General features: G+C 53.6%; 5 protein-coding genes across 9 annotated transcripts; 3 read left to right on the forward strand and 2 right to left on the reverse strand.

Moving 5' to 3' along the window:
- The first annotated feature begins 1,086 nt into the window (after positions 1-1,086).
- Positions 1,087-5,476, forward strand: PTPMT1 (protein tyrosine phosphatase mitochondrial 1). The gene is made up of 4 exons (XM_028516222.2): positions 1,087-1,596; positions 1,698-1,778; positions 3,760-3,951; positions 5,185-5,476. The coding sequence occupies exons 1-4, from the start codon at positions 1,201-1,203 to the stop codon at positions 5,341-5,343; spliced, it is 828 nt and encodes a 275-aa protein (XP_028372023.1). The 5' UTR covers positions 1,087-1,200; the 3' UTR covers positions 5,344-5,476.
- Positions 5,477-5,858: 382 nt separating this feature from the next.
- KBTBD4 (kelch repeat and BTB domain containing 4) lies at positions 5,859-10,766 on the reverse strand. Of its 4 annotated transcripts, none has more exons than XM_028514730.2 (4): positions 10,647-10,766; positions 9,090-9,707; positions 8,128-8,234; positions 5,859-7,481 (listed from the first exon to the last, which is right to left on the reverse strand). In XM_028514730.2, exons 1-4 carry the CDS (start codon positions 10,663-10,665, stop codon positions 6,621-6,623), a joined length of 1,605 nt encoding a protein of 534 aa, XP_028370531.1. In that variant the 5' UTR covers positions 10,666-10,766; the 3' UTR covers positions 5,859-6,620. The 4 variants fall into 4 exon arrangements, with proteins under 4 accessions (XP_028370531.1, XP_028370532.1, XP_035885277.1 ...); XM_028514731.2 differs by having other exon boundaries at positions 10,542-10,689; XM_036029384.1 differs by having other exon boundaries at positions 9,090-9,703; positions 10,542-10,675.
- Positions 10,731-15,479, forward strand: NDUFS3 (NADH:ubiquinone oxidoreductase core subunit S3). Its single transcript, XM_028514732.2, has 7 exons — positions 10,731-10,870; positions 10,983-11,048; positions 12,150-12,247; positions 12,460-12,609; positions 13,510-13,635; positions 13,737-13,856; positions 15,234-15,479. The coding sequence occupies exons 1-7, from the start codon at positions 10,813-10,815 to the stop codon at positions 15,399-15,401; spliced, it is 786 nt and encodes a 261-aa protein (XP_028370533.1). The 5' UTR covers positions 10,731-10,812; the 3' UTR covers positions 15,402-15,479.
- Positions 15,480-15,545: 66 nt separating this feature from the next.
- Positions 15,546-19,245, forward strand: FAM180B (family with sequence similarity 180 member B). 2 transcript variants are annotated; one of them, XM_028517673.2, is made up of 3 exons: positions 15,546-16,705; positions 17,503-17,573; positions 17,782-19,245. In XM_028517673.2, exons 1-3 carry the CDS (start codon positions 16,441-16,443, stop codon positions 18,175-18,177), a joined length of 732 nt encoding a protein of 243 aa, XP_028373474.2. In that variant the 5' UTR covers positions 15,546-16,440; the 3' UTR covers positions 18,178-19,245. The 2 variants fall into 2 exon arrangements, with proteins under 2 accessions (XP_028373474.2, XP_035885294.1); XM_036029401.1 differs by lacking the exon at positions 17,503-17,573.
- A 130-nt stretch (positions 19,246-19,375) lies between these two features.
- On the reverse strand, positions 19,376-23,915 carry C1QTNF4 (C1q and TNF related 4). The gene is made up of 2 exons (XM_028516434.2): positions 23,611-23,915; positions 19,376-20,495 (listed from the first exon to the last, which is right to left on the reverse strand). Exon 2 carries the CDS (start codon positions 20,488-20,490, stop codon positions 19,516-19,518), a length of 975 nt encoding a protein of 324 aa, XP_028372235.1. The 5' UTR covers positions 20,491-20,495; positions 23,611-23,915; the 3' UTR covers positions 19,376-19,515.
- Positions 23,916-24,005: the final 90 nt, after the last annotated feature.

The following is a 24,005-nucleotide window of genomic DNA, read 5'->3' on the forward strand; positions in this document are numbered from 1 at the left end:
TAGCACAGTTGGGTATAGCATCACCTCCATACACCAAGATTGCTGTTCCGTGCCCAGTCAGGGCACATACAGGAATCCACCAATGAATGCATAAATAAGTGAACAATAAATCAGTCTCTCTCTCTCTCTCTCTCTGTCTCAAATCAATTTAAAAAGAAAAAAGAAACAATAGCCTCAGCCACTGTGGTTCAGTTGGTTGGGTGGAGTCCTGCAAAGCAAAAGGTCACTGGTTAGACTCTGGTCAGGACACATTACCTGGGTTGTGGTTCGTCCACCGACGGGGTGCACACCAGAGATACCCTATCAGTGTTTCCCTCACACATTGATGTTTCTCTCCCTCTCTTTCTCCCTTCTTCCCCTCTCTCTAAAAATAAATAAAATCTTTAAATAAATAAATAAATAAAAGCACCAGACACGTATTTCAGACAACTCTTTAAATGTAAATAACCAGCATTTCAACCAATCCTCTTACCACTTTGTAAGTTGTGGGTTTTATATTTAAGCATATATTTTTCTTTTCTTTTTTAAAAAGATTTTATTTTGCGGGAGGATAACCAACCAACTGAGCCACATCGGTCAGGGCATATTATTATTCTTAATGATATATTCACGTATTTTCACAATATATTATAGATGTTACATTTTTTCCATAATATGAGGTTGGGTCAGGAGGAGGGAGCCATAACTTAGATAGATGGTGCAGGGGTGGGGACGGTGAGAAGGGACCTATCAACCCAGGTTGCCCATTTGTCCAGGATCTGACCCTCTCCACCAAGGCAGCCCTCTGCTCAAAAGCTCGAAGCCGCTTCTGCTCACCGCTGCAGGGCTACCTGTACTACACAGGCTCTTCCCGGTTTCGTCTTCGGCTCGGGTGCGGTCACACGCTCATCTAGGGTCAGAACCCTCTTCAACCGGCTGCGGTTGGGGAGGGGTCACAGGCCCTCAGGCTATTGGCTGGGACCCCACCTCCCTCGGCCGGGGTCACAGTTCCAGACGCAGGGGTCAGGGTCCCCCTCGCCTGGGGTCACAGCCCCCTCCCTCGGAGGGAGGCTCACCGACCCCAGGCATGGGTCCCAGTTTGACATTCAGCATAGGCACAGGCTTTTCGGCCGGACGTGCCATCCCTGGGCCTGGGCCTTAGTTCCCCGCCCAGGGAGCCCTGGTCCCTCCCCCGAGGCCCGCGGCTCCGCCTCCGGACCGATGCAGAGGGTCCCGGGATCCCCGGGGTCCCAGGAGGAGCCCCCGGGCGCCCGGTCCGAGGTCTCGGCGCCCGAGAGGCCTGTGCGGACCGCGTCGCCTCCGCTGGAGGCCTCGGATGACTCGCGGCCCGCGTCCTCGTCGCCCGCCTGGCTCTCCGAGTGGCCGCCGACCGCGAGCGCAGCGGGGGACGGGTCGCTGCCACGCAGGGCCGCGTGGGGCGGGATGGCGTCCGGCACGTTGCTGGAGGCCGGCCTGGCTCGGGTGCTCTTCTACCCGACGCTGCTGTACACGCTGTTCCGCGGGAAGGTGCCGGGCCCGGCGCACCGCGACTGGTACCACCGCATCGACCGCACGGTGCTGCTGGGCGCGCTGCCGCTGCGGAGCATGACGCGCGGGGTGAGCCGGGCCGGGAGGCCGGGCCGCGTCGGGCCTGGGAGCCGGGCGAGCGCCGCCCGGGCCTCGGCCACCGGTTCTGAGCCCCCTCTTTACCTCGGCAGCTGGTAGAGGACGAGAACGTGCGCGGGGTGATCACCATGAACGAGGAGTATGAAACCAGATTCCTGTGCAACTCCGCCAAGGTGAGGGGCCTGGGCCAGAGGCAGGGAGCTGCGGCCGGCTCGGAGCGCCGGAGAAAGCTGGGGGAGGGGCGCCGCAGGTGAGCGTGATCGGGACCCTGGTGTCCCAGGTTTTTTTTGTTTTTTTTTTTTTTGCCTCCTCAGGAGGAGGGTCCAGGACTGGAAGCTTAAATGGCTGCGACTGCAAGCAGAAACTAATTGTGAAACAGAAACTGTTTCACAAAAAGTAGAGTTGACAAAGTGATTACGGCTTTGTGCACAAAAGTAGTCTTAATTTCGGTAATTAGGAATCAGTAAGTACATTTGAAAGGCAGCTTTACTTAGGCTTGCTGATTTCATTCATTCTACACTGACTGGGCACCAAGGATGGATCAGGCGCTGCCCTAGGCATTCAAGATGAAGGCCCTATGAACTCTTAAGAAAAGCTGCCCTCGCCCCCTTCCCCCAGAGTAAATTTATCATAGATGCATTGAAAAAATGTATCGGGTTCATTTGGCTCTTGATTTGAGGAATTTTTATTCACGTTAGAGATTTAGTGGAATTCCAAGATACTGTCATAATAAAGTTCAGCCGTAAAACATAATTTCCTTTAAATGTGAATGCCTTGTTTGTGCAGCTCTCCACAATGGTTTTTGGGCATTGCTCTATCTTCCGATAAAGACGTTGCCCTGTCTTACAGTGTGGGACATCTACTAACCTTACACGATTATCCTTCTTGTTTACTGTGTTAATATGGTGAAGATGCTGTAATTTCAACCCGTGGATTTTTTGAAACCTTAGCAATATCTACGACTCATTTAAAATATTTTGATTAGTGATGGCATACATTTTTAAGGAATGGAGAACAGTTCCTTGGATTTCCCAAAGTACTTTGCCACAAAGCCTCAGGAGCTGTTAGCCAGAATGTTAATGAATGAATGTTCCTTAGTGTGGTCAGTCCTGTGGAGCGAGAGGAGTTGCAAAAAAGTGCTTGTTGCCTTGCGTGTGTGGCATTTGACATTTGTACGAGTTCGCTGTACTATCTCGTTAGTCTAGAAAAGAAATCTCCAAGGCAGGCAGTGGTTCTCACATGGTAATACGTCTAAGGATGATCTGGCAGTCTTGTCATGTCAGATTCCTAGGTACTAGCCCCAGACATTCTGACTCAAAACTTTAGGGTGGATCCCAGGAATCTGAACATTTAGTAAACTCCCTGGGTGTTTCTGGTGTCATTGAAGCATAAGCCACATGCTGCAAAACTGCTGTTTGTTCATTTCATCAGCACTATTGACCTTCATTCAGAGTCCTCAAGTCTCTGGTTCTAGCGAAAGAGATTAATAATGAGTATCTGGAGCCTCTCTGAAGTCTTAAAGTAAAAAAAAAAAAAAAAAAAGTTTTCCTGTTTGCCAGAGACCGATTGCCTCCTATTTCTGATTCTTTTTTTTTCTTTGCAAATTGATAATATGCCATAGCAAAGTTAGGTGCATTGTTTTAATTTTAAAATAACTATTTTCTATCATGTACCCTCTCAAGAAAAAAGTGGTAAAAACAAGACTTAATGCGAAGACAAATAGAAAGCTCTTGCAAAATACAGTAGCCCAACTCCATGGCTAGGTCACTGCACAGGCACCAAGATTATGCAAAAATGTAGCTGCACAACTTTTGTGGATGGATTTTTTACAGCTAAAAACGCAAACACCCAAAGGGCACTTGAGGAACATTTTAAATCTTGGACATAATTCTAACTCATCAGCATAGCTATTGTTTGATGAAAGACTGATCATCTAGGTCCGCTATTTAAAAAATATTTCTAAAACACACACACAAAAAGAAAATAAAAAATATTTCTGTAAACGGTTTCTTGTTTAGAAAACAGTAAACAGTATATTCACGTTGAAGTCAGCCCTGAGGCTTCCTTGTTGCTCTGCTGCCTTTTGGGAGCCCGTCTTCCTGCTACTAACGCCTGGCTTTCTCCCTCTGTTCATGCTGGTGGACCTGCTTTCAGGAGTGGAGGCAAGTAGGGGTTGAGCAGCTGCGACTCAGCACAGTAGACATGACTGGAATCCCAACCTTGGCCAACCTCCAGAAAGGAGTTCAGTTTGCTCTCAAGTACCAGTCGCTGGGCCAGAGTGTCTACGTGCATTGCAAGGCCGGGCGCTCCAGGAGTGCCACCATGGTGGCGGCGTATCTGATTCAGGTAGGAAAGGTCTTTCTGCACTGGTCCCGCTTACAGCGGATTTCCAGAACTTCAGTAGCATAGTCTACAGATGGGTCTTGCTGGAAAGAGCCATGTCCCGGGTTTCAGGCTGTTGGGAGGTGGAAAGCACCTGAGCTTTGCAGGTAGACTGATCTGTGGTTTTGCCACCTGCCAACTCTGTGACCTTAGGCCAAAGTGGCTTCTTCCTCCGATGCTGTTTCTCATGTTAAGAGTTACAAAGGATCTGACCACCAGCTAAAGACTAGAAACGCTTGCTATAAATAGCATGCCAGGAAGTCTAGTACTGTAAATAGTGCTGATCACTTACAGCTCTATGGTACTCAGATTCCCTCAAGTATTTCAGAATACGGTTCTGGACATTAGTTTCTAGAACTGGAGGATCCAGTAGAATTTGGCCTATCAATTTGTTGTGATGAGGTGGGATACTTTTTAAAAATATTTAGAAGCCAACAACTCTTCTCACTCCCTGTTACATACCCCCTGCCTGGCTCATTTTTGTTACCTATCTGGCCCCTGCAGAGCATTTATTAAGTCACATGGGTAGTTTAAGGAAAAGGAGATGTAGAGATGACCAGCCCGGCCTTGTCTGTGTTCCTGTGCACTGATGAGCGTATGACTTCATGGTGCTAAAGCTTTGGCCATTAGGACTGCTGGCTGGAAACAGGGGCTCTGGAGGGTATTTTGGGCCGAGTGAGAGTTGAACCAGCAGGCTGGAAGTCCCTATTTACTTGGTTCTGTTGTTCTAAACCAGCAACTTTCCTTAGGACACAAAGATAACTCTCCCAGCCGGATTCTGAAAGTGCTGTTTTCTCTAGCCAGGGGAACGAGTTGCATAAAAACATCTCCTCTTTCCAGGAAACTTGTACCCAGGGGACCAGCTCAGGGAGGACACCTCATAGGCCGAGGCAAGTTTGAATTTAGGATCTAAGCTTCACCGTTCAACTTTCTGCCAGGGTTTGGCAGAGCAGGACTCAGGCAGAAAGTCTGACTTGTCCCCCCAGCCTGTTGCATAGTAATTTGGGACTGACTCACGGAGGGCCCTGAAGTGCTCTCCCGTTTATAATGTGTGGAACATGGTTTTAAACTCCCCTCTCCTGGTGTTTTTTGTTTTTAATGAAATTCTGGGAGCCTGTTAGCACCTGTCATCAGGTCAAGGACACCATGCACCAGCTTCTTTCTTTGCTGATTTCTCAACCCTGTACTGCATTGCAGGTGCACAACTGGAGCCCCGAGGAGGCGATAGGGGCCATCACCAGGATCCGGTCACACATCCACGTCAGACCCGGCCAGCTGGAAATCCTCAAAGAGTTCCACAAGGAGATCGCGGCGAGTGCAGCAAAGGATGAGACGCATCCTACATCACAGACATGAAGTGTGTGGACTAGAAAGAGCTCTCAAGACAACCCTGCTGGCCATAGGATGAAAAAGTTTAATGGGACCCATGGGGCTTAAGCCCAGGCAGCGTAATAGAAGTGTGCTGAATAATGGGTAATTTTGCTCCCTTTGTCCTGTTTCATTTCCCTGAACACGGGTTCCAGTGTTCCGTCGAATGGCTGGAAGGACTGAGCATGGCTTCTGTTCACAGGGCTTGGGGATACAGGATAGGGGTGGGGGCATCTTAGTTTTTGGAACAGGGTCAAAGAAGCCGATCGTGCACCTCCTGTTGTATCTGACGGTATTAGAACCACAACCCAAAGGCATTTACTGAGAGGGAAAGGGGGGAAGCACTCAGCTCTGGCCAGACTCCCCGTTCACTGGCCCCCACCTTTGGAGCAGCGACCTGGGTGGAAACAAGGAAACACGGGACTGTGGCTGACTTAGGACTGTGTGTGCGCTTGATTAGCTTCCCTCAGAAAGTCACCCCTTCAGAATTCAAATCAGACACGCACAGCCCTTGAAAACTTTTATTGGTATGAACAGTTCTTAGCTCTCGATGGGGCTTAGAACTTTTAAAAGAGCAGAGACCTTATCTATTGGAGTTTCAAAAATGTTTCTGCTATTAATCAGAAATAGTCCTTTCTACCTTTTTCTGGCTTATTCCTTAGAGGGAGCCAAAAATCAAACCAAAGTATACATTTCCTGACCGACAGTTGAGAAAACAATAGACAGAACATCCAGGACTCCAGAGACGGTTGTGTTTGACTCTTGCTGGTGAAGGACACCTTCAGCTTTGTTCTTTCTCCCAAGCAAAGCCTGAAGGAAAACTCTTAACACCTAATTCTCCGTGAAAAAAAATTACCGAGCAGCCATTTTTCAGGCTACAGAAAAAAGGAAGATCGGCATCTTTCCTTTTATCCTGGGGTCAGGGGTCGGGGGTCTTCTATTTAACCTTCATCAGGTCCAGAGGGGAGGCTGTGCCAGACATCTGCGAAGACGCACTAAGCGGTCCATGTGTGAGGCACAGGATTACCCCGGGACGGTGGAGGACAGGCGGACCGCCTCAGCTCAAGCAGCCAGCTGAGCAGCAGCAGTCTGAGGGCCCCAAAAGGGCTACCCCTGTGGGTTCGGGGAAGGGCTGAGGGCTGCCTGTGGAACACGTGCCAATGAATAACAGTACTCTGAACAGGGGCCTGGGGGACTCTGAGGTTTGGATGGGTGGGTGCGGGAAAGGGGGAGGATGAAAGTCAGCTGCTCTTCCCACCACAGCCTTAGGCCAACACGAACTGCAGGTTAGTGAGCAGCACCTTAATGCCTCTGGTGACGGTTATTGTGGAGGTGGCGGGGTCAAGCTTGTAGGTGTTGGCATCTCCCTTTTTATATCTGTCCCGAAAAACATAAATGCTCCCGTTACAGCTGGCGATCTTCCAGAGGGACGGGGCAGAGCTCCAGGCCTCAGGAAGGCAGAGCCGGGTAAAGCTGTCTAGCAGGGGGTTGTAACACACCAGGGAGTCCCCTTCAGCCACAATGAACACCAGATCCTTGTGCACAGCCGCGTGCATGCGGCCTGCGAAGGGCAGCACATACGGCTTCACGTGGCACTTGTCTGTCTCTGTATCGAAGCACTGGATGAGCCGGGAAGGTTTGGTGAAGAAGTCCAGGTCATTCTCCTCCCCCCCTAGTAAGTAGATGATCCCGTTGAGGTTGGCTCCAGCAGCCCCCGACACAGCCACCTCTAGCTGCGTTGTCTCTGTCCAGACGTTATCACCCACCCGGTAGTAGATGACTGCGTTGGAGAGGGTGTCCTGCAGTGTCTTGCCACCGAGTGAATATATGGCATCTTTCCCGGGCACAGACACCAGGGTGTGCTGGAGCCGGTCCCGGGGCAAGGGCGCACACCACTCCCAGTCCACAGTGGCATTGTTACATTTCCACATGCGCCGTGGGATGGACCCTCCCACCACGTACAAGTCTCCACCATGCTTGCAGGCTGCAGTGATCTGGTGGCACAGGCTGTTTTGGCCACTTACGCTGATGGAGTCATCTTCCGCACAGTGCAAGGACACAGCCAACGAGTGAGTACGAGACGACTCTTTCCCGATCAGATAAATGTGCACATTCTCCCCAATTTCCTATTGGAAAAATTTAAATTATAAATGGTACCTATCAGCTCTGCGCCAAGGCTCAGCTGAGAAACACAGCCTTAAGGCCCTGGGCCACACACTTGTATTTTGCTCTAACCTACTCCCTCCTAGTGTCACCCTGACTCTCCTCTAATCACTGTCTTTCAGGCGTTTTATGCTGGGGCAGGGAGTCTGTTGCACTCATGCTTTCCGCCCTTTAAAGCTACCCTGAGATGGTGATTCAGACAAAAGGTCCTTAGGACTGCTATGCAATAATGGAAGTGGTTCTCTCAAGGAACTTTTGGGCTCACACATATCATCTTCCCTGGCTCCTACCAATCAAGCCAGAAATAACTTATTCACTAGTCATCAAAGAGGCCAGGCCAGCCCTGGCTGGTGTGGCTCAGTGGATTGAGAGCCAGCCTGTGAAACAAAGGGTCACCAATTCAATTCCCAGTCAGAGCACATGGACCTGGGTTATGGGCCAAGTCCCCAGTAGGGGCCGCATGAGAAGCAACCACACATTGATGTTTCTCTCCCTCCCCCACCCCCTAAATAAATAAATAAATATATTTTTTTAAAAAGGGGCCAGGCCTGTCAACAGGTGTAATGCATGGTTATTATAGTGCCCTCACACTAAAGAAATCTGTCTTACCTTCAAGCTACTCCTGAGTGACTCTGCAAAAGCTTCTCTTTCCTCTTTATTAAAATTGATCCAGGCTTCTATTGCCTCTGTTGGGTTCTGGGAACATGGAACTCCATCTGTCGAGAGCCAGAGAAAAGGCATGGTCAATGGCACACTGACAATCGGAAAGGGAAGTTTAGAGCCAGAGCCTTTAAAGGTGTGAACCACTTTGTTAGGCTACCAGCATGTATGTATGTGTATGTGAAGTTAATCTAAAATTGCTTTGTTTCTTTTAATCAAAATGCTGGTTTGCTATACTCCCATTTGTCATGAAAGCAATCTACTAGGCAGCAGAGCTCACACCTAAAGTATGGTTATACCCCACCTGAGGGTCAGGATTGTTGCCTAAACTTGGCCCATCACTTAAGAAGTTTTTTAGATATCTGGGTTCATCCATCATACATTTACTTAGGTAACAGATACATGCAGAGTGCAGGATGGGTAAGAACCGTTAAGCTCAGGGGAGATTAGAGTATAAATACAAATACTTCCCTGGCGGGTGTGGCTCAGTGGATTGAGCACCAGCCTGCAAACCAAAGGGTCGCTATTTCAATTCCCAGTCAGGGCACATGCCTGGGTTGTGGGCCAGGTCCCTGGTAGGGGGCACGTGAGAGGCAACCACACATTGATATTTCTATCCCGCTCTTTCTGTCTAAAAATAAATAAAATCTTAAAAAAGAAAGAAATATTTCCTTGTTACCTTCTGTGGGTAAGTGCTGCTGCTTTTATTTTCCTGGAGCCTTCCTCAGAAAGGGACTCTGATAGCAGCTGTGCTAAACTTCAAGTCAATTTATCTCAGAAGGTATCTAAATTCCCACCAATAATACTGTAAACTAACACCAGGAGGCCTAAGGGTTCCTTTCTCCTGAATCAGAATATCCAGTGAGCATATCTAAGTAGCTGGGTACGATGTGCCCTCTCCCTCAACTTACCAGAGATGATATCAGTGAGCAGATGGTGGGGTAAGTGGAGAAATTCCTCCATGCCCTGCAGCTGGGCCAGATGGGCCTTGGCGCAGTGCTTGGCAGCAGTATAGAGCTCAGGATCACTGTGCCGATCTGCCAACCACATCACCTGAAGGCAGTTTCCCACCTGCACTGTGCGGGCCAAAAACCGAGAACATTCCTCAAAGAGAGACGTCAGCTGATACATGTCTGACACCTCATAAATTTCCTGCAGCTCATCAGCTCGAAGTTTCACAGTTCCATGGTAGATGTAATCAACCAGGAGCTGGAAAACAGACTCACTGACATCCTGCAGCACAATCACCCGGTTGTGGGCCTCCTTCAGGTTGGAAGTGAACATGGACCGGAAGAAGCAGCTCTGAGCTGAAAGGACCAGCCGGTGGAGCTGAAACTCCCGGCCTTCCACTGAAATGGTGACATCAGCAAAGAGCTCTTCCTCCAGACACAGTTTCATGATGCCCTGGGCCACACGGCCTGAGTGTGACCGATCTTTGAAAGTGTAGTTCACAAAGTAGTTCTCATCCATGGATGCTCCAGGCTCCTCCGGTGATTCCATGGTGGCCAGCTTCTCTCTCTGCCAGCTGTCTGCAAAGCAACACCACCCTCAGTAACTTGGGGAATCCACAGCCACGGTCTATGGATCAAACCGTGCAGTTGAAAGCAAAGTGGGCCCACATTGGTGGTAGTTCTGGCCCTGACCATAACATCTCTGGATGACCCCCTACAACCACAGCTGGGATCATTCTCCTGCAGTGGCACCCCATCCCTAATAAAATCAATAAAATTTCTTACTCTGGGTGTTTCCCTGAGAAGACATGAAATGTTCCTTTCCGTGACATAACAAAAGGCCTGGTATTTTTGGTCAACGGATGAAAGCAAATGGCTGGAGAGATACCATGATCTTAAAAGTCTGGCAAAGAGTCTTGCAAACCAAATATTGAATTAACTACTGGGTATAAAACTAGTGAGGCTCTAGAGAGCAGAAACAAAAAGGACGCCCAAGTCCTTGTGTGCGGGAAGAGCCCACTCCCAACACTCTTTCCCACTTCCCCGCGCACATGGAGACCAGACTTTCCAATTCGAGGATTGGTTGGGACATCTGTCAGCCCCACATATGGTCTCTTCTGAGCGAGTTCTCCCCAGCACTTCCCCGCTCCCCCTAATGACTGCCCAAAGCTCCGTCCCAGAACTCGAGTCAGAGTCCACTTGTCCCCAGCCCGGGGCACAAGGAGGCCCACTACCACGTGCAGTGTCGCCGCTTCACCAGGAGTCGCCTGGGAAACGGTCGCCAGGGAAACCGTTCCCCACCCCCATTAGGCCAGCCAGCCCCGCCAACCCTAGTCAATAGCTTAGCTTAGGGAGAGGGGGAGGGGTGTGACATGTAGAACCCAGAACCCCCGCCCCTTCTCCTCCTCTCACCCGTCGGGTTCTTTAGGGTCCTCGCCTTCTCTCCAGCCTCTGCCACGCCAAGCTAGAGCCAGGTTCACCTCACCGTTTGCCCACCTGCTTGCCTCGTTTCCTCACCTGCGTTCCCTCCTTTCATTCCAAAACCCAGAACCCGGAACCTCTGCTTCCGGCCTCCGGTCCGCGGGGAAGAAGATCTAAGGCACACTTCCGCTTCCGGTCCGTGCCCTTGGGGCTCCGTGTCCTGTGAATCTCGCCGCCGGTGCTTGGTGTGCACCCGGGGAATATGGCGGCGGCTAGAGCCTCTTGGCGGGGGCTCGTGGGGGTCTTGGCCATGCCTAGGGGTGAGCAGGGGATAATCGAATGAGGCCCGGGGCAGGAAGCAGCGGCGCAACCAGCGCAGGGAGCCCCTTAGGCCTCACGCTGCGTTCCTCTGCCTTTTATCTCCCGGTGCAGTGTCCCGACGACTCTCGGCGCTGTTGTTGCCGGTGAGGAGGGAAAGCGCAGCAGCCGACGCGCGCCGTGAGTATGTGTGGGCCCGGCCCTTGTCGGTATGGCAGGCGGGGGCCCCTCATTCCGTTCGTCATATGTTTGCCCTTGCTCTGGGACGCCCTTCCCTGCATCCTGGCAAAATCTCCTTGCCCTTGGAGATTTGACTGCAATGGTTCCCACTCTGCAGACAGAATCGGGCCCTCCCTGTGCCCTTAGGCCTCTCTGCTATGGCCCTGATTCCCCCTTGTCCATTTCCATGATTCCCTTTTTCTTTAAGCTGTCAGCGGTTTGAGAGCAGGAAACAGCATTTGGGCCTCAGAGCCCAATATAGAGCCTGTTGTAATAGTAGCTCACATTTGAGTGCCTGTTGTGTCTGGCAACCGCGAAGTGTTTTTATGAATGACTTTCCTTAGTCCTCACAACAATCTTATGAGGTGGATAGTATTCCTTTTCGTCCTGTGGATCAGGAAACAGTACAGAGAAATAACACCCTCAGGGTTAGGGTACTAGTGAGTGACTGAGCAAACTGGCCTGCTGCCAGAGGCAGAGAACACGGAACCATTACCCTGCAATCAATGATGTGCAGGTGCTCAGTGATTTAGGGTTGCATGAGTCTGTGTGTAGAAATATGTCACAGTGGACCTAAGCCAACCGGGAGTCAGGAGACCTAGCATTTCCTCCTTTTTGGGTTGCAGTATCTTCATGTGTTTAAAAGTAAGGAAGTGAGGTTTCAACTAGATAATCCATGAGGGCTCTTAAGCCCTGAAGTTCTTCTGCCAGGAGCTTGCTCCGAGCCCCGTGCTAAGGAGATACACAGAAGGGACTGTTATTGTTCCCACGCTTAAAGAGCTCCTAGTCTGATAAGAGAGCTGAGCCATATGCTGCATTAGCAGAAATGCAGACAGTGTGAAGGAAGGAATGGAGTACTTTTGAGAAGAGACGAACACACCAGCGTCAGGAATGAGAGTCCTTTTGGACTGTGTAGGTGGCATTTCCCCTAAATTTTCATCACTTCCTATTTCCTGGAAGGGGAACCCTCCACCCTTACCTTTCTCAGTGTTCTCCTGGGAGCCCCTTATAAGCCCAGACTGGATGCAGGGCTGGCTGCTGAAATATGCCTTTTCCTTCTAGCCACTGTCAGACCGCGGAATGATGTGGTCCACAAACAGCTCTCAGCTTTTGGAGAGTATGTGGCTGAAATCCTGCCTAAGTATGTCCAACAAGCTCAGGTAATATTCACTACTGTTGTTGTTTGGTCGGGGTCAAGAAAGAACTGTATTCTCTGGTCACGTGGGAGTGGGCAGCCCAGTATCAAAGAAACCACAGATTCTCCCATCCCAACTTGGGCCTCTTTCCCTGCCTTACGTCAAGAGAATCGCTGAAGTTCGCTGTTCCCTTGGTAGCTCCTCGTTGTCTCTCCCCTCCTGCTCCACGTCTGCAGGTGTCCTGCTTCAATGAGTTGGAGATCTGTATCCATCCCGACGGAGTCATTCCAGTGCTGACTTTCCTCAGGGATCACACCAATGCACAGTTCAAATCCTTGGCTGACCTGACGGCAGTGGACATCCCAACCCGGCAGAACCGTTTTGAGGTCAGTCAGGAGATTTGAGAAGGTTTATGGCATAAAGGAAGGACAGGGGACAGAGCACTTGTAGGGGGACAGCTACCAGTAGGAACTGTAGCCTTCTTAGTTTCAGTTTGAGTCAGACGGTTTGACAAAGCAGTAAAACTGGGGCCTCAGAATCAGACATGCTCAAGTCCGAATCACGACTCTGCCACCCACAGGCTGTGTGACTTCCAACGTTTTGTTTAATCTCTCTGCGTTTTAGTTTTCTTATGTGCGGAGTGAGTATGAAATTGTCCCTACCTCGCAGGGTGGCGGTGAGGACTGAACAGAGAGTACAGGTAGATTGCTAGCACCCAGGTTCTCGATATGTTTAGCTGGTGATATTATGAATCATACACTGTTTGCCAGGTCCTGGGATAGAGAGAAGTGACACCCAATACCTGCACCCCAGGAGTCCCCCACACTCTAGTGAGGGCAGAGGACACATAAACAGCTTACTATAATAACATGAAACACATGGGGCATTAGAGATATGCCGTAAGAATGCAGGAGGGCCACTCAGCCCTATCTGCGAGGCTTCTCTAAAGGGAGAGAGGGAATGTTTGTGCTGAGTTTTAATGGACAACCAGGACACTAGGAATTTGCCCAGTGAGGCCTGGGATTGGGGGAGGCGGGTCCGGGAGGACACGCCAAACAAAGGGCACAGTGTAAACAAAGACAAGCATGCTGACGCCCACGCTGCACATTAGCATGGCCGAAGCCTTTGCAGCATTGAGGTTCTGAGCTTCAGGATAGAAGTTGGGTTCATTGGGCAGAGCCCTAATTCACTTCATATCCTCATCCGTGATGTACCCCTCAGGGACCCCGCCGCACACCCTTCTGCCTGCGGCCATCTTGGTCCTCCATTCCCTCTGTTCTCCCTAGATTGTGTACAACCTGCTCTCTCTGCGGTTCAACTCCCGGATCCGCGTAAAGACCTACACAGACGAGCTGACACCCATTGAGTCCAGTGTCTCTGTGCACAAGGCAGCCAACTGGTATGAGAGGGAGGTGAGTGACGACACGGTGGACTTGGCCTCTGGGCCCGAGGTGTTGTGCCCAACCTGTGTTGGCCACGGTGGACTGGTTGCCTGAAGGCCTCTGTTTTCTAGATCTGGGACATGTTTGGAGTCTTCTTTGCTAACCACCCTGACCTAAGAAGGATCCTGACAGACTATGGCTTTGAGGGCCACCCTTTCAGGAAGGACTTCCCCCTGTCTGGCTACGTTGAGGTAGGAGCCTTGGAACTGTGGCAGCAGCCTCAGGGAGGGGCTGAGGGGATCTTGGGGATCCTGGGTGTGGTGGGGAATATGGATTGTAGTGGTTTAAAAGCGTAGGCTCTGGATTCAAATCCTACATTGAAATCTGGGGCAAAGTGCATAATTTCTCTATGACACAATTTTCTCATCTTTGAAATGGGCATAGTACTTAACCAGTTAAGGTCTGCAGTGTGCCAAGTGGTGTGCACATAACACCCAGTGCATTAGGAATGCTCAGTTGAGTTTAGCCATTATTGTGGTGATCACTTTCATGTCTGGGGCAGCCTTGAGGACACACTCGGCCTGTCCCCAAGATCTGGACACCCTGCCCTGGGCCGCTGAGAAGGGAGCTGACAGGGAAGACAGTCTGGAGCATGGCCAGAGGCAGGACCAGTAGCACGTGACTGTAAGGGCCTTATAAGAGTTCCTGTGTTCTACTTGACCACCGCGTGCAGCGGGTTGTTTACTAGCAGGGAGATGGTGTGTTGTGTGCATTCACACGGCGATTCTGCTGCAGAGAAACTCTCTGGAAACACTGAGACAGCAGCAGTCCGACCCTTCCCTTCAGGGCGCAGACGCTCCTGTGTTCCTCTCAAGCTACTTCTGGTCAGCGTTCCTTCCCTCTCCTCTCCCTTTCTGTCCTCCCTGCCGTCCCCCTGATCTGGATTGCCTCTTCACACCAGCTCCTGGTTGTTTTTACCTCATCCAGCTGATCCTCCAATAACAAGAACAGCCATAGCCCTGGCCGAGTAGGTCAGTTGGTTAGCGCATCATCCCAATACAACAAGGTTGCAGGTTCGACCCCCAGTCAGGGCCTATACAACAGCCAACCAGTGAGTGCATAAATAGGTAGAACAACAAATTGATGTTTCTCCCCATGCCTCTTCATCTCTCTCTCTAAAATTAATTTTAAAAGAAAGAAAGAAAAACCATGCCAAAATTTACTGCCTTGCATCTAATGCCAAGGCCACAGGACCTGAACTTGGTGCCTGCCGGTTTAGGTGTACTCTCTTCAGCCACTGCCTTGCTCTCTGATCCTGCACGTTACCTCGTAAAGCGTGTGGATGGGTGAGCGGATTCGATTCTGCTGGAGAAGGAGCTCAGAGCTCACGATGATACCTACAGTCGCAGGGGAGCCTGACCGAGTGATGGCCGGGTGTGAGGGAGAAGCCGTTTTGGACTGTGGCTGATAGGTAACGGAGTTGTGGATGGAGACTCGAGTCCGGCTAGGACAGCACTCCAGAGCAGAGAAGTAAAGGGGCTGGGAAGCCCCCCAAAGCCGTGGGAGAGTGCACTGCTCACTGTAACAAGGCCTTCCTTCATGCACAAAACTATCTTTTTCTTCTGCAGTTACGCTATGACGACGAGGTGAAGCGGGTGGTAGCTGAGCCGGTGGAGCTGGCCCAAGAGTTCCGCAAGTTTGACCTGAACAGCCCGTGGGAGGCTTTCCCTGCCTATCGCCAGCCCCCGGAGAGTCTCAAGCTTGAAGCCGGAGACAAGAAACCCGAAACCAAGTAGCTCCAGGGAAGGCACACGGATCCTAGAAAGCATCTTATCTGTAACTGTCTGTAAATAAAACCCTGCTGAGACTCACCACTCCTTGTGTGCTGATCCTCCTGCAGCTTTGATTCAGGAGGGGGAAGATGCGGGCTGGGGTTCCCTCCTCCCTGAGAGAGAGACCACCAAACCAGAGTCTGTTTCCATGGACTAAGGAGTGCGGGTGCAGACATGGTGACCTGCAGGCCTGGGTGCATTTCTGAAAGGGGTTCTGGAGTTGAAATGGGAAAGTTCCCACAGAGTACAGGGCTCAGGATGGGTGTGGCATGGCCTCTCCTGAGGACTGGAAGGGTCTCAACAGGTGTTGAAAGCCCCTGTGGTAGCCAGTGGATCCGGGGTGACCCCTGCCCATGCTCACTCCATCTGAACATCCACGGGGCCCCCTCCACAAGTCAACAGCCAGAGTCAGGAAGAGCCGCAGCTTGTTTTTGAGTCTTGAACTCTGCATCCTGCTCGCTGCAACCTGACAGCCCATCATGCCTGGGCTAAGGGAATCTTTCTGCACTCGGGCCTGAGCCAAGAATGTTGTAAACAAGCAAAGGAGGTCCCAGGGCTGGGACCAAAGAAACTCAGGCGCTGCAGTCTGTCTTCCAGGGAGACAGCACTGCCTGCTCCAGCTGGGCCGGGGTGGGTCCCGCCAGCCTGGCTGAGTGCCTGAGGTGGAAGCCTGTGGGGCTGCCCAGTCAGTCCGCCGTGCATTTGAAGGACTGGGCTTTGCAGCTCATGTTTCTGGCTGCTGAGGGGCTCCCTGGAGTATGAGCTGGACTGGGCGTCAGGAGCTGGCTCAGCTGCAGGATGTTTTGGGTGTGAGGACAGACGGTAAGGTAGTATTACTGCCTGGGGTCTTTCCTACCTTTTGGGAGGGCCAAGCGCACTGTTTGCTACAAAACACCTTTTTTCTATTAACCAAGCATCCTGCCCATCTGGGGAACAGGCTGAGGGCCTGACAAGCAGGGAGCCAGGCTCCTGCCAACAGCCAAAGAATCCACGTTTCCACAGGATGGAAAGAGCCCCTGGGAAGCCAGAGCCAGTCCCTCCCTGTTCAGTGTTGACGACTGACACGAAAAGCAGGGAACGCCTGAGCAGCCTGCAGTGGAAAGTTGGAGCCATGGTGTGCGGCAGACGGGTACAGGAGCAGAGAGTAGCTGGGGAGAGTAAGACTCAGAGGATGTGGTGGGGCATGGCGGGGAAAATGCGGTTCCTGGCTTGGCTGATGGTAGCCACTGTCCTCTTCCCTGGGATGATGACAACCCAGCACCACACAGGTACCGGGGCTTCAGGGTCGGGTGGATGGGAGCCGAGGGAGGCTGCTGGCTAATAGTTAGAGTTGGTTGAGTCTGAGCCTAGAAACGGCATGGTTTGTTCCAGGCTGACCTGTGCTATGGGGGCTAATGGTGTGGGCTTCACCCCCAGAACTGGACCAGTTAGGTGAAGTGAAGGGACATAGCCCTAGCTGCCCTCAGTGCTGGCCCTGGACAGAGTTGGGCCTGGGCTTATTCCAGATGACACCCAAAGCAGCACCCCCTTAATCTCCCCTGGGCTTGGAACAATTATGCCAAGGGCCAGGTAGACGCTGGGGTGGGATGAAGGAAGCTGCACCAGACATCCTACTTTGCATGTGATTACTACTGAGGAGTAAGGAAAGAGTGGGTTCTTCTCAAAGGGGCCCTCAATCTTTGAGGAAGGTCACTGGCACTGTTTTAGATTACCCTGTCCCCAGATGATGACAGGGAGGGGAAGTGGGAAGTCAAGTGTCTTGTGACCCGTTGGCCTGGAGCTCTTGGCCAAGGGAACTGTACAAGTTCAAGGAGTCCTGGACATTTGCTAAGGAGGTATCTGGGTTTGGGATGATGATCTTGGAATCACAAGACCTATGCCTGGGTCAGTAAGTGTTGATGTGCATGTGTGTGTAGGGAAAGGAAGGCATGGAATGGCATTCCTGCACTTTCGCAGCTAGAAGAACCTCCAGGCACCCTTACCAGGCAGCTGAGGGGCACTTCTGGGAGGCTGGGGTATTTAGGGTGAAGCTTGGCAGGGGCCTGACTTCTCTCTGCTGCCCCAGGGCAGCCCACGAACAGCAGCAGCGTGGGAGGTGGCCTGCAGGAGCCAGAGGCCCCGGAAGTGATGTTTGAGGTCTTTCCTCCAGCCTGGGGCGTGGGGGGTGGAAGCATCCAGAGGTCCCTGAACTCAGGGTTGGGAAGGGGGATGTCTCAAGTTGGGCCTGGGGGAGGGGGGCAACCCAGCTTGGGTCCTACTGCTTGCTTATGCCCTGCGGGCCCACTCTTGCTCCCTGCCCTGTTCCCCAGACCCCAGCCCACTCCTTACACGGCTCCCCTTGCAGCTGCTCTGGGCTGGGCTGGAGCTGGATGTCATGGGGCAGCTGCACCTCCAGGACGAGGAACTGGCATCCACACATCCAGGCCGCCGACTCAGGCTCCTCCTGCAGCGCCACGTGCCCAGTGACTGGCAGGGTGCTGAGCAGCGGCTGCGGCGGTTCCAGGACCTGCGCACGGGGCCTCCTCTAAGCCCTTGGGACTTTGAAAATCTGCTCCTCACAGGCCTATCCTGTGTCTACCGGCTCCACAAGGCTCTGGAGGCTGAGGAGAGGGCTCGCTGGGCACAGGTCTTTGCCCTCCTGGCACAGGAGACACTCTGGGACCTGTGCAAAGGCTTCTGCCCCCAGGGCCAGCCTCCTTCTTTGGGGCCCTGGGCCTCAATCCTTAACCCCTTTCCCTGACCCTCCCCTTTCCCCTGCCAGCCCCCCAATCCCCACCCCCAAGCCAGACTCATCCTGGGCAGGGACTTCCATCTGGCACCTGGTTCTTCCCCCTGTGTTCAGGTCTCTGGGCTTGGCTTGCACCCCGGACCCCCATTTACTTCTCCCGCTTTATCCCCCCTGGGTCCTGAAGACTAAGAGCCTGGGCCCTGGGTCCTGGGCGGCAGGCACCAAGTTAAAGGCAGGACTTGCAGGCACTGTATGTGTGTGTGTGTGTGTGTGTGTGTGTGTGTGTGTGTGTGTTGGGGTCGGGACTGAGAAGTGTGTTTGAGATGCTGAAAGGGAAGCTGCCCCTGAGTATGGCAGGTCAGACCCTCCAAGCCCTACCCTGGCAGTAAGAGAGAGCAGAAGCCTTCCAGGAGCCCAGCACCCAGTCCTAATTTGGACACCCCTTTGAGCCCAACCTCTGATGTGGGGTCCCTGAACCTCAGAATTCCCTCTTTGGGCTGGAAGAATAGACTGGACATTTTAAATTTGGTCTGTGGGGTGTGTGAAGGGAAGCAGGTGGGAAAATACATATGGGGGCAGGGATGTTTTTTGGTCCATCTCTTCGAGGCTCAGATGAACACCTCAGAGGACGGAATGGGGCTGGTAGGGGACTGACGGAGAGAGACAAGTGGAGGCTGGCTGGCATACACCCTCACTCTGTGTAGCTCACCCTATAAAATGTTCTGTTCTGGCCTTCTGCCTCCTTCCATGTCAGAGTAAGCTATTTCACCCTCTGCCTGAGCAAATCACCCTCCCTGCCTGTCCTAGGAGGGCAGGAGCTGGGGCGACCAGGTACCGCCTGCTCGCCCCATTCACGCGCCCTACTGGAAGAAGCAACGTGCTGTTTCCCTAAATCCCATACCTCCGAGAGGTAGGAGGGCGTTGCCCTTTGTCACAGAGAGGAATCAGCCATCAGTGGGCCCTAAGAACGCCATCGAAGGTCAGCGGGGAGGAGTCAGGCAGAGGAACTGACTGGAAAGGGACATGAATGGGGGACCCACAACAGGTTAGGTGTGGAGGCATCACTCGAATTCCCATCTCCTCACCCTCCCAGGGCCTGACCGAATTTTGCCCTTTGACCTCCGACCCTCACCCTGCGCCCGGTAGTCAGTGTCTCTCGACGACCCGAAGACAAAACTGGCAATCAAGACAGAGCACAGGACCCCAGGAACACAGGCGCCGGCGCAGGCCCACTTTATTGGCAGAATCCAGCCACCCTGGGCGGGCCGTCATGCTCGCGCCGGCGGAGGGGTCGGCCACAGCCCGGCTGGCCCCGCATGCACGCCCTCGGGCTCCTCCCTGGGTGGGAGCTCAGAGCTCCAGGGGCCCGAGGCCGGGCGAGCCGGCGGGGTCGAGGTCGGGGTACACCAGGAAGCCGGAGAAGGTAATGTACTTGCCGTGGTTGCTGTAGGCGCCGTAGCCGTCGTGGTCGTGGCTGAGCAGCCACACGGCGTCGCCGCGCTGCAGCGCCAGCATCACGCTCTGGCTCTGCATCTCGCGGCGCCGCGACGCGCCATCGTCGTAAATCATGGCCTGCACCTCGTCGCGGTTCTTCATCAGCTTCACCGACAGCGTCTTGCGCGGCAGCTTGCCCAGCGTGAAGGAGAAGAAGTAGGCGCCGGGCAGGCGGCAGCGGAACACGCCAGCCGCCGCGTCGAAGTCGCCACCGATGTTGACCAGCTCGGTGTCGAAGGCGAGCGGCCGGTGTCGCGGGGCCTGGCCAGCGTCGGAGCCCACCAGGCTGCGCGTGCGCGCGGCCGAGAAGGCTGAGCGCGGCTCGGGGGGCGCCGGCGGGCCGCGCGCAGGCGCGTCGGCGTCGGCGTACACCAGGTAGCCGCTGAAGGTGGCGCCGGGCGCGCCCAGCGCATACTGCGGGGCGCCGTGCAGCCGCAGCCACACCGTGTCGCCGTAGTCGAGCTGGAGCATGGCGCTCTGGCTGGCGGCATGCCGCGCCCCAGGCCGCCGCTGCTCGTCGAAGGCCAGCGCCTGCACCTCGTCGCGGTTGCGCACCAGCATCACCGACAGGCTCTTGTGCGGAGCCTTGCCAGCCGTGAAGGAGAAGAAGTAGGCGCCGGGCACGCGGCAGCGGAACTGGCCCGTGGCCGCGTCGAAGTCGCCGCCGATGTTCACGTACACCTTGTCGAAGGTCACCGCCATCTCCGACGTGCCCTCCAGAGGAGTGGTGCGTGCTGCGGAGAAGGCCGAGCGCAGCTCTGTGGAGCCGGGAGCCGGGCCCAGTGCCCAACAGGCCACTGGGCTCAACAGGCCCAGCAGGAATGGCAGCATGGCACCTGGGACGGGAGGCAAAAAGGGGAAGGAGAGGAGGGTTGAAAGGGGGGCCACCTGCAAATTCCTGGGGCTCCCAGACGAGGAGACTAGTGATTCTCTTCTCAGCCCTGCCCTTGACCCACGACAATCTTTGTTTCCTATACCCTTGGACTAAAACAGTGATTCACACACTTAGGCAGTCCTCAGTGTTACCTGGAGAGCTTGTTGAAACACACACTGTTGGGCTCACCTTCAGAGTTTCCACTTAGCAGGTCTAGGAGGCAGCCTCAGAGTTTGCGTTTCTAACAAATTCCTGGGTAATGCAGATGTTGCTGATCCAGGACTACACTTTGGGAACCATTAGATAGACCAGTAAGTCTTCAAACTTTTTTTTTGTAAGCACCAGACCGCTTACTCAGATGAAAGCTCGAATACATCACACTAGATACAAGCAGAAGTGCTCTCTCTGTAGGGCCCTATAACCCTGTCTGCTGGGTTTACCCCATCTCTCCCCCTTGGCATCCAGGGGCTCTGGGAACACAAAGGTTGGTTCCTGGTGGCTGGGGCAGGGTCTCGGAGTTTCCTTCAGCCTTCAGGTTGTTGCAAATGCAGCAACCTGGAGGTTGTGGCCCTGTTCTGTGGTCCTTGGCTTGCCTCTCAGGCACTAGCCTGCTGTACTGATGTCCTCCATGGTGGCCACCATTTCAGCCCCCATCTGGGCAGGAGTGGAACTAGCCTTGGACCCACTCAAGGGTCAGCTTCCACACTGGCCCTCTGGACTCCCCAGGGGCCCTTTTTGCACTAAAGAGGCCAAAATAGTTGAGCTTTGAGGCAGCTTCTTGCTCCCATGAAATCAGAGTAAGTGAAAGTGACTGCCCCCCAAGTAGAAGGAGGGAGCCAGGAGCTGCTGGGAACAGAGAAGGAGTGCAACAATCCTGCGGGACTTTGACAAAACTGTGAGGTCAGCAGCTTTATTCCTCAGTGATGAAGTGAAGAGGACAGAGAGGTGGACCTAGGCTTGGGTCCTCGCTCCACCACTAACAAGCTGTGAAACCTTAGGCCAGTTCCTTAACTTCTCTGGGCATGGGAAGGAGACCTCCCTCCAAGCTTACTGTTAAGGATGCTCTGAGATAACAGGTGTGCACACAATTTGTGTACACCCAAGTGTGTAGATGCTTCTGCTCTTGGCCTTGAGAAAGCAATCTGATCAAGTTCTTAATATAAAGTGTTAGGGACCCAGGACTCCTACCCCTGGAGGCCTGGTGAAGGCACTGGTTAACTCCAGGGAGTCACTCTCCGATGGTGGGATTCCATCATGCTTCTAGTAAGCACAGGCTTCAGGGACAGAATACCCAAAGGCCCTGACGTGGAGACAAAGCCAGAGAGAAAGTGAGCTGGCAACAGCCTAGGATGTGGGCTTCTATAGGCAATATCCTGGGGGTGTGTAGCTCTGTGTCTGCTGAGATGGGTTGCCAGGTGCAGGGGTGTCCTGCACCACAAGAACATTCACTTGAGGGTAGATGGGCCCTGGAACCTAGCCCACATTGTACTTGCCCAAATGTGCAGGGCTGATGCACCTGGGGGAAAGCGTACCTTCTTCTAATCCTCATAATAAAGACCCCAAGGGCCAACCCCAGCTGAACACTCTCCCTCCAGAGGAGGTACCTTTCCTAATTCCTACAAAGCACCCCCCACCTGCCCTCCCCCATGAGCTAGCCTTTACCCTTGCGGGGAAGGGAGAGGGAAGGGAGCCCATCTGCCTTTGCAGTCGGAAAGATGGCGCCTCACAGCCCTGACCTGCATGGCTCAGTGGGTTGGGTGTCCTCGGGCAAAGCAAGATGCCTGAGTTGGAGGCCAGGTCCCAAGGTCCCTAGTTGGGGGCATGCAAGATAGCGATGTTTCTCTCCCTCCCTTCCCCTCTCCCTAAAAATAAATAAATGAAACCTTTTTTTTAAAGTCGCACCTTGCATTCCTCTTTACAAAACTCTTTGGAAATATATGGGCTCACGGCAAACTTGGGAGACAGGTGGGCCCTCTCACGCTTTACAGATGAGAAAAGAAGTTGAGACCCAACAGGAAGAAGCATTTTGGACCAAGGTCACCCATGGAGCACGGAGGCCAGCTTGAACCAGGGTCTCTTGAGTCCTGATTCAGTGTGTCCCCTCCCTCGCCTTTCCCTCCTAGACACAGATATTTCCAACCAACCTGTCCTCTGCCTCGATTTTCTTTTTTCTTTTTTTTTTTTTTGCAAAAACAGGAGAAGCAAGTGGAATGAGTCTTGGCAACAGGGGTGAAAGAGAAAAAAAAAAAAAAACCAGCAAACAAACAAAAACTCTACTGTTTTGCCTTCAGAAAGTATGGGGACGTCCGAGCTCTCCCTGACCCTGCTACTCTCTTAGCTGCCCTGCCCGAGGAGCCTGCCCACCCTACCCCCAGCAAGCTCCCTGCCACGTCTGGCGTACCTGCCAGGGCCAGAGGTTCCTGCAGCACCCCGCCTCCGTTTCACCCACCACTGCCCAGTCCCCAGATGCCTAGGTTCCGTCCTTCCCTAACCCTCCTTCCCTAAGCAGGTCAGAGGTGGAGGTTGTCAGGTGGGCATTGTAGCCGCAGGGAAGGAAATGGCTGTTCCTAGCTCTGTCCAGGAGGGGCTCAAAATAGTCATCTTCAAAGAGAAAAAACTGGGACACAGAGAGGTGGGCAGACCCAGAGCCCCAGAAACCAACGGGGGAGGTGCAGTCTAAGGGGATCTCAGGGGCCCCTTCCCCGCCCGATCCCCCTCCCCAAACCCTCCCTCAAGCCCCGCCAGAACCCCCTCCCCACCTACCCTGAAAGCCCCTGATGCTCCCAATTAAGTCCCCCTTTCACAGAAGCCAATTAATAATTTCTCATGACAAAAAGAATCCCCCACAAAGGGGTACCCCAGACTCCCTACCAGCAGGACCCCTCCTCCCAGACCCCCCTTCATCCATCCCTTCGGCGAAAAAGCCCCTGAGCCTCTTTCATTGAAAAACCTCCCAGGTCCTCCTTTCAGGGAAGAAGGACCCGATTTCCCCGCGCCTTCCCCGCCCCCGCTCCCAATAAAGGAGAAACCTTGCTCCCCGCTGCACCGTCCCCGCCCCCACCCGGGGCTGCCCTCACCTGGCTGGGGACTGCGGTCAGGTCGGGTTCGCTCCGAGCCCGCGATCCGGCTCGGGATCTGGGCTCCGGGCTCCGGACTCCTCGGGGGCGCGGGGCTGCGCACTGACCGCCCGCGCTGCAGCAGGCGGGGCCTGGCGGGGCGACGGGGGCTCGGGCTGCTTCTCCCCGACCCAAGGCGGCGGGGAGTGGGGGGCGCTGGGGTCCTGGTGGGCGCGGGGCAGCGAGGCGCGAAGCACAGGGGACAGCCGGAGTGCGAGCCCCGCAGACCGGCGGGAGGGGCGGCCGCGCAGAGGCGGGAAGCGGAGAGCGGGGAGCGAAGCGAGAGGGAGGGGCGCGCCACAGAGCGGAGCCGAGCAACGGGCCCGAGGGCACGGCCCCGAGGAGGCCCCTTCGCC

Source organism: Phyllostomus discolor, chromosome 6, assembly GCF_004126475.2.
Source record: "Phyllostomus discolor isolate MPI-MPIP mPhyDis1 chromosome 6, mPhyDis1.pri.v3, whole genome shotgun sequence".
Classification (NCBI taxonomy): domain Eukaryota; kingdom Metazoa; phylum Chordata; class Mammalia; order Chiroptera; family Phyllostomidae; genus Phyllostomus; species Phyllostomus discolor.